At 35.3% G+C, this 13,436-nt stretch overlaps 1 protein-coding gene across 7 annotated transcripts in view; it reads right to left on the reverse strand.

Annotated features, from left to right (window-relative positions):
- Fer (FER tyrosine kinase) overlaps nucleotides 1–13,436 on the reverse strand; it is a 485,925-nt gene that overhangs the window by 97,177 nt on the left and 375,312 nt on the right. For all 7 annotated transcript variants that reach the window (XM_004625405.2, XM_023708326.1, XM_023708329.1 and 4 more), the window contains one exon: nucleotides 9,670–9,793. In XM_004625405.2, the coding sequence (XP_004625462.1) occupies nucleotides 9,670–9,793 (124 nt within the window). The remainder of the gene's footprint in view (nucleotides 1–9,669; nucleotides 9,794–13,436) is intronic.

Genomic DNA, 13,436 nt, shown 5'->3' on the forward strand with positions numbered 1-13,436 from the left:
AGAAGAATATATGCAGTGTATTATTTGTTGAAACTGTACTTCCGATTTGATTTGAAACTGTCTCATTGCTATATGTTTATCAATAAAACTGTAGAGAAAAAAAAAAAACACTTGTGCCATGGATTAACACCAATAGTATAAGTTGCTTACTCTTGTGATTGCAAAGCTGACTGAAAGATACTCCATCAAGAAACTAACCTAACTACATACTGCTAGGTAAGGTAAAGATCAAAATTCCAAGTATAGTTTCTACAAAATTATTATAACTTACATACTAGTAAAGTCTGAAAGTTCTAAGTTAAACAGTATTTGGAGATTGTTGGTCATTTAGAATGACAAAAATAAAGTAGGGTAAAAGTTCTAGGGTCTGGGAATGAAGAAGTCTCAGAATGCTACTTTATTTTATGAAAGTGAATAATATTTATAACCAATAATTCAGCGCGCGCACGCACACACACACACACACACACACATGAAAACCCACCAGTAATTCTCGAAATTACTGAAAGGAGTCATTGCTTAGCAAATGGCACAGGCTGGAATCTTTATTTTCCTTATGTTGTGTGCTTTGATTCCTGGAGGCCAGCAAGGCAAACAATCTGCAAGCTGGACAACCTGTGTCATCCTTGCTTGGATGTGACTTCTAGCTGAAAGGCCACAAAAGACTTAAGAATCTGAATTCAACTAGTGGTGAATCAAATCTCTGAAGAAGAACCCCCTCTAGTGTTTTGAGCTCAATCTCTTGCTAATTGTAGACTCATAAGTATATACCAGGATTCACAGGAACTGTCTGGACTCACCGTAGTCTCTCTATCATGGAACCATCTAGGACTCAATCATCCCAGGAAAACACGAAAAGACGACCTGGTGAGGATTCGTTAGCCCTACAACAAGGTCATTCTTAAGGGTTTTAAGTTTTCCTTCATAAGAGGGATCCATGTAGGTGATCATATTTCCAAAGGGGAAGAAACTGGGAAACGTATTGAAGCACAATTTAATTTCCTGCTTTGTTTCAAATGATTTACAATTATAGGAATGTCTGAAAGGAATATGCAGATTCTAGAGCTTGGACATCAGGATCTGATTTCCTTTCCACAATGAAGGAGAGAAAAAGGAGAATGGCTAAGGGACAAATGAGCTGGGGATTTCCTTGCCTATAGACTTTGTTTTTACTTTTTTTTTTTTTTTTTTTTGCGGAACTGGGGAATCAAACTCAGGCCCTTGCGCTTGCCAGGGAAGTGCTTATTCTACTGAGCCATCTCCCTGGCCCCTGTTTTTACTTTTAAAGCCCAGTGTGATGGAAAATTGGGGCAATAAGAGAGTGCTGTATTTCCTTTAGAGCTAGTTTTCAATGAACTCTTTCTTTTCACCAAATACTGTCACCTGTACTTTAAAAAACAAAATAAAGGATGGTTAACAACCTAAGTTTGCAGACCAAATTAGAGAAAAAGGAGGGCTGCAAGAAAAGCCAACATTTTGGCCCTAGCCTTCCAAGGTCAATTAAGACTCGGGACATATGAGAACTTGTACTGCAATGTCATGTAACTCAGCAGTGTCCCAAATTTTCTGATCAAGGAGATTATGGGACCAAAGAGGAAAGTGATCGATGATGTAGAGTGTGCCTAAGGAGAGTCACATGGAGAGAAAACATTCTCTCAGACTTTCACAGAGAGCACACTGGTCAAGCAATGGCCGTGACTCATCTATATGACTGACACTGACGAAGGTTCTACAATCTAAGGTACAGGATCTCAGGATAAATCCTGAGGGGATTTCACTGACCTTATTAGACCCAAAAGCTAACTCTTGCTTTATCTTGGTCTTAAACATCCAGCAGAAAAGTATAAAAAAGAAATATAAGAAGTAAAGCCATGTTGTTATGTTGAGCTATAGGGGACTCAGGTCAACAACTTCTGACATTGCCAGTCAAGCGGAAGACCCAATACTTATGGACTACTGGACTCTTTTAGAATATTTTGCTGAGTTTACACACCTATAATATTCAAATAATGGAACTTAACAAAAAAGGGGATACAGATAAATGTCCATTTTGTATCTGTGTATTCAAAGTGGCTAGGATAGATATATAGTTACATTCTCTTAATGAATAGAGGGATTTGTTCTAATGGTGTTTGAAAATAGGAGATCATGTCCACATCTTGTACAGCAATTAACCACTAAGAAGAAAGTACGCAATGTGTTAATTATTGAAACTGTCCTACCAATTTGATTTGAAACAAAAAAAAAAGAAAGAAAATGAAGAATATAAAATTTCATGTAGGATATTACTACAAAGGTATAAAAATATTTAAAAAGCAGAAGACAAACAGTGTATGCTATAATTCTCTAGCAAATTGGCCGATTTTGATTGTTTATGTTCATTTATTAACTTCACATAAAACTATTATTTATTTGCCTGTTTATTCAAGATCTTTGTTAGGAGGTGTAAATCACAGATTCCAAGCAGGCCCTTTCCCTAAAATGCTTTAGAAATTACAAGAGTATGTGTTCTGGACTATTGGACTACATCGGAATATTTTGCTGAATTCACACACCTACAATATTTAAATGACAATGGAATACCCTTCTCTGACAAAACTAAAAAAAAAAGGGGGGATACAAATGAAGGACCATTTTGTATCTATGTATTCAAAAGGTAGGGTAGATATACAGTTACTTTCTCTTAATTCAATGAGTAGAAAGATTTGTTCTAATAGTATTTGTGGATATCATGTCTGCCTCTTGTACTATGAATAACCACTATGACGACAACAACATGTGGATAAGCGCCTGACTGGCAAACACAAGGATCTGAGTTCAATCCCCGGTTCCACCAAAAAATACCCCCAAACATGCAATGTATTAATTACTGAAACTGTCCTACTCATTGGTTTTGAAATTGTCTCATTGTTATTTGTTTCTCAATAAAATTATTTTAAAAATAAAAATAAAGAGCAATTTAATTTTATTTATTTATTTATTTATTTATTTATTTATTTGGTATAGGGCATCACTACACAGCTTGAATTTGCAGTGATTGTCCTGTCTCAGCCTTCCCAGTGCTGAGATCACAGGAATGTGCCACCATGCCATCTCGCTGGCTGGCACAGCGCGCCTGGGGTTCCGGGGCCATCAGGGCATGTGGTACCAGGGATCGAGTCCTGTCCTTGTGCTTGCCAGGAAGTTGCTTAGACTGCTAAGCTAGCTCCCCACTACCTCCTGTGCCTCTTTGGGAGTGGCAAGCAGTAGGAACCTGAGCACCTGATAGTTCCTATGTAACAGTGACCCCTCCCCACATCTCCCTGTCTAGCAGGTTATCAATTAAAACAGGGGTATATGCTTAAATGAAGGTGGGACAATTAGTCTTTCTGCCACGTGTTTGAAATCTGAGCTCAAAAGACCACTTAGCTTTAGGTGCTGGGCCTAGATGGTTATATTCATCCAAATGTCAGTTGGGATCCCTTTGCAAATGAGACAGAACAAAGCAGTCTTTGGAGCTAGAGGGGAATGAAGCAGCAAGACATGGAGAAAGAATAATAAAAGCAAACAGAGGGAAAGACAGAGATGTTGCCCAGGTCCCTGCTCTACTTCCTGGTTCCTAGTTTTGGAGACTCCTAAAGCTGGATGAACTTTCTGTCCTTCAGTTTTGTAAAATAATACATTTTTTATAATAAATATTGCGTAGGCAGTTTCTGTTCTCTGTAATTAAGCATGTCATAAGAGAAAAATAGTAATCCTAGCTATTTGTAATTGTTTAATGTAAAAGAATATTTTAGGGGCCGGGGAGATGGCTCAGTAGAATAAGCACTTGCCCGGCAAGCGCAAGGGCCTGAGTTCAACCCCCGGTTCTGAAAAAAAAAAAAAAAAAAAGAATATTTTTGGCACTCCAAATCTAAAAATAATTTTAATTGAGTAAATAACTTATTGGAAAATGTTCTTATGATATCTTTGGTATAATAAGAACATTATACATACAAATACCAAATTGTGGTAGGAAAAAAAAGTTAAACCAGAAACGAACCATGTATTTTTGACACATTTATGATTACTGAGTCCTCTCTGAATTATAAAAAATTGGCTTAGAACATAAAAATGAAAATACAGGTATATTAACAATCATAATCAAGTGTTAGAAGAAAATTAATAAATGTTTATTCAACTAACTGAGATGATCACGCATGATCTCTACGCTAATTTTTTTCATTAACAAGTGAAACAGAAGGGGTAAATGACAGTGTCTAAAAATGAAAAAAATAAGTTTTAAGCTCTATTTAAATGGAGATAATCAAATACTGCTGCATTTTAACACCTATTCATTCATTAGAAAACAAGAACACATGGTGTGTCTTTCTAAAATTACATTGCATAGCTTTGACATCTTTTTCTACTTTACTCATGAGTCCAGAAGTTGAATATAACCCGAGCCATTACACCAAGTGCCCTCTGGTCTCCTATGAGTCTTATTGAAGGAGTCATGGGAAGCAAAGGAGTCTAACAGTGATTCAGGGTGCATAGGCTCCCCACTAAAATTGAGGTGCTAAGATCTGCCTTCTGAACCTGCCATTTTCTTTTAATATGAGCTTGGGAAAGATATTCAAAACTCCTGTTAACTATAAATTTCCTCATGTGTAAAATGAACTTAACATATAGTAACTCTTGTTTTGAAAATTCATTCATTTACTTTAGATGCCAGGTGCATTTCTAAGCTTTTGGAGTCAATGGTGAACAACACATATAAAAATAACTATCCTCATGAAAGCCCACATTCTTTAACTTTGCTTCTAAAGGTGTAACAACAATGATGAAGCTCAATACAGCCTCCATAGGTATCTGATGTTAGGATTACTGGTGTAGCTTGACTAGTATAAAATCCAAAATCTGAAAATTTATAGGTGCCAACATGATGACAGAGTGGAAAATTCCACACCTGACTTCACGGGATGTGCTGTAGTCAAAGCATAGGTATACTAAAAATATAAAACTAGTTTCAGGCTATATATATATATATATATATGGGTTATATGAAACCCAAATAAAAGCTTACATTTAGACTCAGGTCTCATCCCCAACATGTTTCCATATGTATATACAAATATATCAAAATATGAAAAATCTTGAAATCTAAAACACTTTTGGTCCCAAGGATTTCAGATAAGGGATACTCAAGTTGTACTAGAATGAGAGAAGGGTGGAGGGGAGGGAAAGAGCTAGAGGGAGAAACCATGGCATTGCAAACAGAGTGGCTTGGTCACATTAGGGTCGCAGATCCAAGACCTACCAGTGGTCCTACCATTAACTGGGTGATTTTCATTTAAACTCTCTTGGCCTCAGTTACTTAAGATGGTTTTTGAGTGCCATCTATTGAATATTATGGTAGATCACAAAAAAGAAATGAGTTCAGAAAGATAAAAATGATTTCATTTTTTAAAATGATTTCATTTTTATACACATATATTTTTTCTACTTGCTTGTTTTGTTACTGACCTCCTACTTAAATATATTAGGTATAAAATGCCTCGTTAGTACATTCAAAGTTTAGGAAGAGCTAAGATGCACATGATCAGGTACAGTTAAGAAACAGAAAAAATCCTCAAAGATCATTGGGGAAAGGTGCTACAGACATTGCGTCCAGATGGTTAAGAGTACCGCATCATAGGTTACTCGAGAGCCCTGTAAATGGGTGGAGGACTGTAGTCTTTAGAGCAACAGGGAAATGAAGCAACACGTAGAAGAAATAAAAGTCCAAGTGAACACAGAGAGAAACACAGAAAGATATGCTGTATTGGTCCCTTGCTGCTTTGTACCTCATAAAAAAAGAAGTCTCAAAAAATAAGGTAGAAACAGCATCTTTCATTTCTCTATAAAAGTACATATGCTTACATCATATCAAAAATCACTAGATGAGGCAATCTACTTGAGAACACATAAGGGAAATGAAATGTTATTCTTTTCTGAGCAATCTTGAACTTTCTTAAATTAGTTTTTCTAGTGAAATTTGAAAATAAAATTGGGTCTCATACTTACATATTTTCATGAGATTAGATACTTTTCAGGGTTTTATAAATTTTGTTTAAGCTACTTTTCAAGAAGTTAAAAATACTTCTCCAGTTAAAAACCATAGCATCTCTATGTTCTTAAGATAACTGAACGTATATTCATTCCTCCAGCTTAGGCAAATTAGATGCTATACATGGCTTTTGGTAGAATACTCCTGTTTACCTGATTCAGCCCTATCTCCTTCGAATTTCCCATCCTGGTAATAACAATTCTCTGAAGTTCCATGATTAAATGATGTCTTCTCATGCATAACTCTTTTACTGTGTTTTCAACTTTTCTTTAGCTATAATTCTTTTCTCCTTCTTTTCAACAACATATCCATCCACCAAGTTTCACTTATACTCTGCAAAGCTTCCCCACCCCAGCTCCCATACTAACAGGTCATATTTGATAGTTTTAATACTATTCCCAAACAACTTTATTTATATTAGCATAAAATTGATTATCTCTTTATATTATTTTTTACATTCTATCCATCTGAAGGTAGGGACCATAATTTTCCTGTTGGAAATCCCTTGGTACAGATAAGCCAACATCCATATCCAGATAGTATGGAATTTTCAACTTGTGACATCATGTTGGTATTCAAAATTTTTTGGATTTTAGAGCATTTCAGATTAGGAAGGTTCTACATATACAGGACATTCCATTTATCAATGAATATGCAAAACCCTGAGTAGTAAAATAAATGTGTTCTGATAAAAGTTAGTTTGTTCTTACTCTATGGCAAATATGCACAATCAAAAAATCAAACAAAGAACAATCAAACTGTAGAATCAGTACAAAATTTAAAAAGGAGAAAGAAATATTATACCTCACCCCTCTAAAAATACCTCTTCTGATAATGACAGTAACAGAATAGCATGAAACAAAGAAATGTTCCCACAATATCCTATTGATTATGATAATTAATTAAAATACAAATCAATAGTTTCTCTTCTTTAAATGTCCATAGATATCAAATAAGCATCAAAGACATAACCCAAAAGAAAAATAAATCTTACAAATGGGTTTATTAGCAATAAATCGTAAATGCCAAATTTCTAACTGTCAAAAATATAGTAAGGGCAAAATTGACCAGCGTATTTGAAAGTTGTATGAAGTATAAGTATGATAGAAAACTGCACATTGGTTTACAGAATAATTATAAAGAAAATGAAGCTGATTAAAACTAAACAAAAATACAAGACATCCAGTAGTCCTCAAACTATAAAAACAAGCATTTATACAGGTTTAAAGAAAAAAGACCAGTGGCTGAAGATATGATTCACTTAGTACTCATGTTTAACAAGAGAAATAAGAGAAAAGACAGTTTAGAAGAATTCAATGGAAGTGGCAATAGAAAAATAATATACTGTTACTATAAAGTGGTTAGTGAGAAAAATTATATCAAACATTTTCAAAACTAGAAATGTATTTACAAGAATCAAGATAAAAAGATCCTCTGTGCCAAGCATGGCAGATTTTGGGCCTGGGTGTTAATGCTTCTGAGATATGATGATAGCTGAGTCTGGAATCCACGACGTGAGAGCTCCTACTGATCACTGCACGTGGCACTACTGAGGAAACCTATTCATCAAACCTGCTCTCAGTGACACTGTGCATGATATTCAGTCAGGAAACCTCATGAGCAGGTAAAGGTTACAGCTCTATGCACAACATGCTGGCCTTCGTGGTTAAGCAAAGGCCGACTTTCAAAAACCTATGAAAAAAATCTTAGAAAGCAAAGTGGAAAAACAACATTGCCATAGACGATGCTATCATTTGGTGCAAAGTTTGATAAATTTTGAAAAGCTAATAATTATTTGTAACCTGAAATGATTTTAACTCTAATGATTAAAAACAAGACAATTATTTTGAAAAAAGTAATCATTATAAAGAGCAAGAAATCAAAACAATGATTCCCTCAATGGCAATGTACTAAAAATTAAAGAACATTATTGGTTACTGATGAATAAAATACTCTTGCTATTGTACATTTATTATGGCTTAAAGTCATAGATTGCCTAATAGTCTGAAAAATAAAGTGAGACAAAATAGTAACTAAAGCATTTGATGGAGTACTTCATAGGAAAAAGAACTTAACATCTCAATAAGCTCTTTTAAATTTTTATTTATTTATTTATTTTTTTTTTTTGTGTGTGTGTGTGTGTGTGTGTATGTGTGTGTGTGTGTGTGGCCAGCTCAGCCCACCAGGGGGCGGGGCTGGCTGCCATGTGGTGCTGGGGGATTGAACTGCGGTCCCTGTGCTTTGCTAAGCTTGTTCTAAGTAGGTGCTTTAGACCACTGAGCCATCTCACCAGCCCCAAATGTTTCAATAAGCTCTTAATGTAATTTAAAACAATGTTTACCCCTTATAAAGTTAATTATAATATAATCCTTTTATGAATTCAAATGGTTTATTCAAAATAAAGCTCTTATAATGTGATAACTGTTTCTAGAAATTAAAACAAATACATTAACAGTGGCTAAGTTTTAGTTGTCTGAACTTTCAGAAATAACTTCATTGAAATGAATTTTAAGATATTTGTAAATGTTGAACTGTATTTGAAAAGTAGGTTATTGTTTCAGCTCCAGAAATAAATAGTAAGCAAAATGTTTTGGAAAAATTATGTTGAAGAATTGAGGTCAAATAAACATACAGTAAAGTTGAAGATAACTTTGTTTTGCTGTAACTATGTATTCCACAGCATTACCAGAAGGTCAAGTCAAAGGTTACATAATGAGAAACCGCACAAAAAGTGTACCACAGCTGTGCTGGCCCTACCCTGGCGTGCACTGAGAGGATGACTGAGACTGGGCGCAGTGGCAGAGCCTGTAATCCCAGCACTTGGGAGGCTGAAAACAGGAGGATCACTAAGAGTCAGATCTACGTAGTGAGACCCTGTACTAAAAAAAAAAAGTGTACCACAATAATTAAACCAGTTTGGATACTCTAAAATAGACCAATCTAGTATTATGTAAGTACAATGCAGTTTCCAGTCACTACAAACTGCATCTGTTCCCAAATTAGCCATATTTAGGATCTGACATAAATTCTCTAACAGATTCTGAGTTGCACTGACATTCAGGAGTAAAGATCATTTGTGACTACAAACAATTAAAAACTCACAATCTATCAAACACTAAGACAATAGGTGTAATCACAGAATATTTTCTAAAATCTCCTCTGAAATACTCTAACTAGTATGCTAAAAGCTCGTACTTTTTATCCAGATTCACTGTCATTCATTATTGTTTTATTATTATGCTGTTACATGATTTTGAAGAATGAGAATAAGCAACATAGGAAACAGTTCTTTCTATTGTAAAACTGTAGTTTAACATTACTAAATTACAGTATGTGTCCAGGCACTATTCTTCAGGATTACCAAAAAAAAAAAAAACCTAAGAGGTGAGTTATTTCATAATTAGGTACTTACCTCAAGTAAGGGGAACACAAGTGTTTCTGAAGACTAGCAACTAAGAAAGAATGCTTTCACACAAAATGTAAATACCACGATGAAAATGTATGTTTTCTAAAAGATATTTTCTACTACGTTATAGCAAATAAACCATTTTCTATCAGTCTACTGAAAAAAGTGAAAAATGCTTTATAAATATTCTCCTTACCTGTGTATACAGTTTTTACTCTCGAGATAAAACATACCAGCAGCAACATCTAAAGAAAATGTGACTAACTGTTGGAGTTTTAGTTCATCTTTCTTCTTTCTCAGAAAGGTGAGGAAATCACCTCCTAGAAGAATCAACAAAACAATGAGAGAAATTTATGATAAAACTTGAAGCTACAGCCCATTAGGGATACTTGACAAAATAAAAAGCACTACACGTTTGGCCATGAATTTGCCCCCACTTGTTTCAGGTGGGGATAAAACGAAACATGGAAAGAATATGCCTGTATAGAAAGCAGACACCATAAACTTTTCTAGATACTGTGGAGCTATTTTAAGTGCTCACACTGGACATTACCCAAGGCACAATACTATTCAATCAAAGTAATACTTGCTTCCATGTCATAATTTTCACCAATTTGTTTAACTAAAATCTTCTAAAGAATTTATTTTCCTAAACACTAATGAAAGATTGTAGTCACAAGTTAAAGAGAAAAGCAAATGATACTGGATTAATTAGTAGATTCAGTGATTAAAATTTGCAAATATTCACATCACCATCTCTGTACTAGTAGATAGAAAGGGAAATGTTACTGTTTTGGTAAGGTGTAGTCCTTGGCCATAACTGCATTTCTATGCATGTAACAGATTTTAGTTATGTCTTAGAAAAACTCAAGACATTATCCAAGATAGATACAATATAATCTAAACAGTAATTTAAAGTTTACTGATATCCATGTTTTATAATGTTAAAAATAGAATTGATTTAAAAAATATTTTTTATCCCAATGCAGCCAAAATATTTTGTATTGACACACATCAATGTAAACATTATACTTGAGATATTTCCCTTCTGATCATACTAACCCTCTGGGATATACTGTTTTATTCTTATGGCTATACCATAACTTAAATGCAAATTTTCTTCTGAAATATTTGATATGTATTTAAATTTCATTAAAAATGGGATAGATTCATAAATCTTAAGTTGTTCTAAATATGTTCAAAAATTTTCACTAAAAATTAAGTATCCATTTTTAAATTTAAATGAAATTTAAAACAGAAATAATAAGGGGGTTCTGGCTCAATAGGACATGAGGGTACCAGAAATCAAATCTGGGTCCTTGTGCTTGCAGGCAGGCACTTAGACCTTCAAGCTATCTCCCCAGCCCCATATATCATTCTTTTGCTAGATAAATGTTTGTTCATTTTAGAAAAAGTTCAACTTTGTGGTTTTGAAATCACATAGCATTGTTAGTAGCAGAACTATTTTCAGGTGAAAAGCTCTGTTCTACAATTTGATTTAAAATGAACATGTACCATAACTTTGGTACTCTATGGAACCCTGGTAGTATTTCTTTCCAAAGTTAGTTCACACCTAGGACTTTCATGAGTCTAATGCCCTTTTAAAATTTACTTCATTTGTACTCCTCACTTGCCCCCCAGTTTGTAAACAGTCCTTATGGTGAGGAAGAACAGTATCTCTGTTGTTCAATACTTTGTTAGCAATGTTGCTTTAGTGTTTGTTATTGACATTATTATTTAACAAAGAAATTGGGGCTAGGGAGATAGCTCAGTAGCATAAGTGCCTGTCTAGCAAGTGCAATATTCTGGGATCTATCCTCCATACTGCGGGTGTGGGGGGGCTGACAAAGAAATTATTTAGCAAATTATTACATATCACTGATTAATAATGTATATTTATAAAGAAAACATGATGAGCTGTCACAGTTTGGAGTTTTGCAAGGTGAACAATATAATATAGGATACACATATATAAGATTATTTACAGTAGTCACCCAAAGAATCATATAACAACAGTGCAGGAAATCTATCCACACACTAAAGACCCAAGACTATCTAAGGGCCTAAATTCCACAGTAATGTCCTACTTGAGTCCAGCTGAAGACCTAGACCCAAGAAAATGTACCATACAGGCCTGTTTCATGGATCTGCACTGGGAAGGCCCAAAAGTCAGTGGTAGAAGGTAGAAAATCTGTGTCTGCAGGATGAAAGATCTGTGCTAACATGCTGATGTATCTGCACTGGAGCCTCAAAGTAAGAACCAGAGCTCCCTGAAAAATACTACAACCATCCTCAGCAACAGTGATGTCCAGAGCGAACCCAACAAGCTTCTCCAGAACCCTGAGCAGTGTACCACCTTCCACTCTGGAGCCAGGAAGCAATGCTCAAAGTGAGGACCAGAGTTCCCCAAAGTGAACTGCAGCCATCCTCAGTGATAAAGAGTTCCTGAGCAACTCCTCTGACAAAACAAGTTCACCAGGAAAGCCAGCATGACAAGGTCCCCCAGCAGAATAGTCCAAAAAAGAGCCAACAGCTTCCAACAGTTCCCCAACAGCTTCCTTGACAGCCTCCCAATGGCTTCTCTAGTTCTTCCTATTATGCTGCTAGCAACAATTATCAGGTGGGTCTCTCATACCCAGCATCATGCCATTTCAGTTCAGTTATGTACAATAAATTGACCACCAGTTGGCAATTCTCTCACACTAGTATTTAGAATTGGGTAAAATGATGTCAATTCAATAAGGTAAAAGAAAGCAACAGCCAGTTAGAGACATAAATCCCCAGCTCCAAAAAAAGACACTTCAAAGGCACATTTTTTTTAATTTATGTATTTCATACAGGGTTTTGCTATGCAGCTCAGACTCGTAATGATCCTCCAGTTTCAGCCTCAGCACTGGGATTACAGGTGTTCCATGCCTGGTTTTGGTGGACAGCTCAGTGGCCCTGGGGCGGAGCTAGGGCAGCATGTGGTGCTGGGGATCAAACCCTGGTCTCTGCACTTGCCAGGAAGGTGCTTAGTCTACTAAGCTATCTTGCTGGCCCTAGTTATCATCTTAAGTGAAGACCCAGAAACTAAAAGATGATGCATTCATTTCAAAGCTTACTGTCAAAATTCTTTTGCATTTAAAAAAGTCAACACAGTGTCATTTTGAAGAATGTACCTCTTCAGTTTGGATTAACTTCATCCTCAATAATGAAGGTGGCTTAACTAAACCAATAAAGTCCATCTGCTTCCCAAGTGATTGGTCCAGGTGCAGGCATGTGGTTTACCTCATGCCCGTGAAGCAAAGAGATGCTGGAAGGGTGAAAAAAACTTTGCATTTCGGAGAGAAAAGGAATGAAGTGCAATTGGAAGAGACTGTACATAATACTGCAAAGATTGGCAGTCTTTGGATGAGAGCACCATAAGAGGCTTTTATGTAAAGCAGAGGACAGTGAAGAACAGACACCAGCCGTGTTGACACACTGGAGCCCATGGATTTCATGCTGCCTTTAGAGATTTCATTAAATGAATTTATAAAACAGCTACTATTATGAAATATATTTTCAATATTACAAAAACAAAGATACTTAATGGATATAACATTTATTTTGAAATTATTTTGAGAATTAAAAAATTAAATGTCTGTATCAAGTAGGAAATTCAACAAAAAGTCATCATTTGCAGCCAATTTTAAGTAAGAGAATAAAATTCTACTACATTAAATAGTTCCTTAAAATTCCTGTTACTGCTTGCTATAAAGACCCGATCTTGGGGCTGGGAACATAGCTCAGTGACACAAGTATCTGTGTTAAAAGGGCAAGGTCCTGTGTTTGATTCCGGGTACCACAGAAAGGAAAAGAAAAGAAAAAGAAAAAGAAAAAGAAAAAGAAAAAGAAAAGAAAAAGAAAAAGAAAAAGAAAAAGAAAAAGAAAAAGAAAAAGAAAAAGAAAAAGAAAAAGAAAAAGAAAAAGAAAAAGAAG

Source organism: Octodon degus, unplaced genomic scaffold (genome assembly GCF_000260255.1).
Source record: "Octodon degus isolate 3935 unplaced genomic scaffold, OctDeg1.0 scaffold00009, whole genome shotgun sequence".
Classification (NCBI taxonomy): Eukaryota; Metazoa; Chordata; class Mammalia; order Rodentia; family Octodontidae; genus Octodon; species Octodon degus.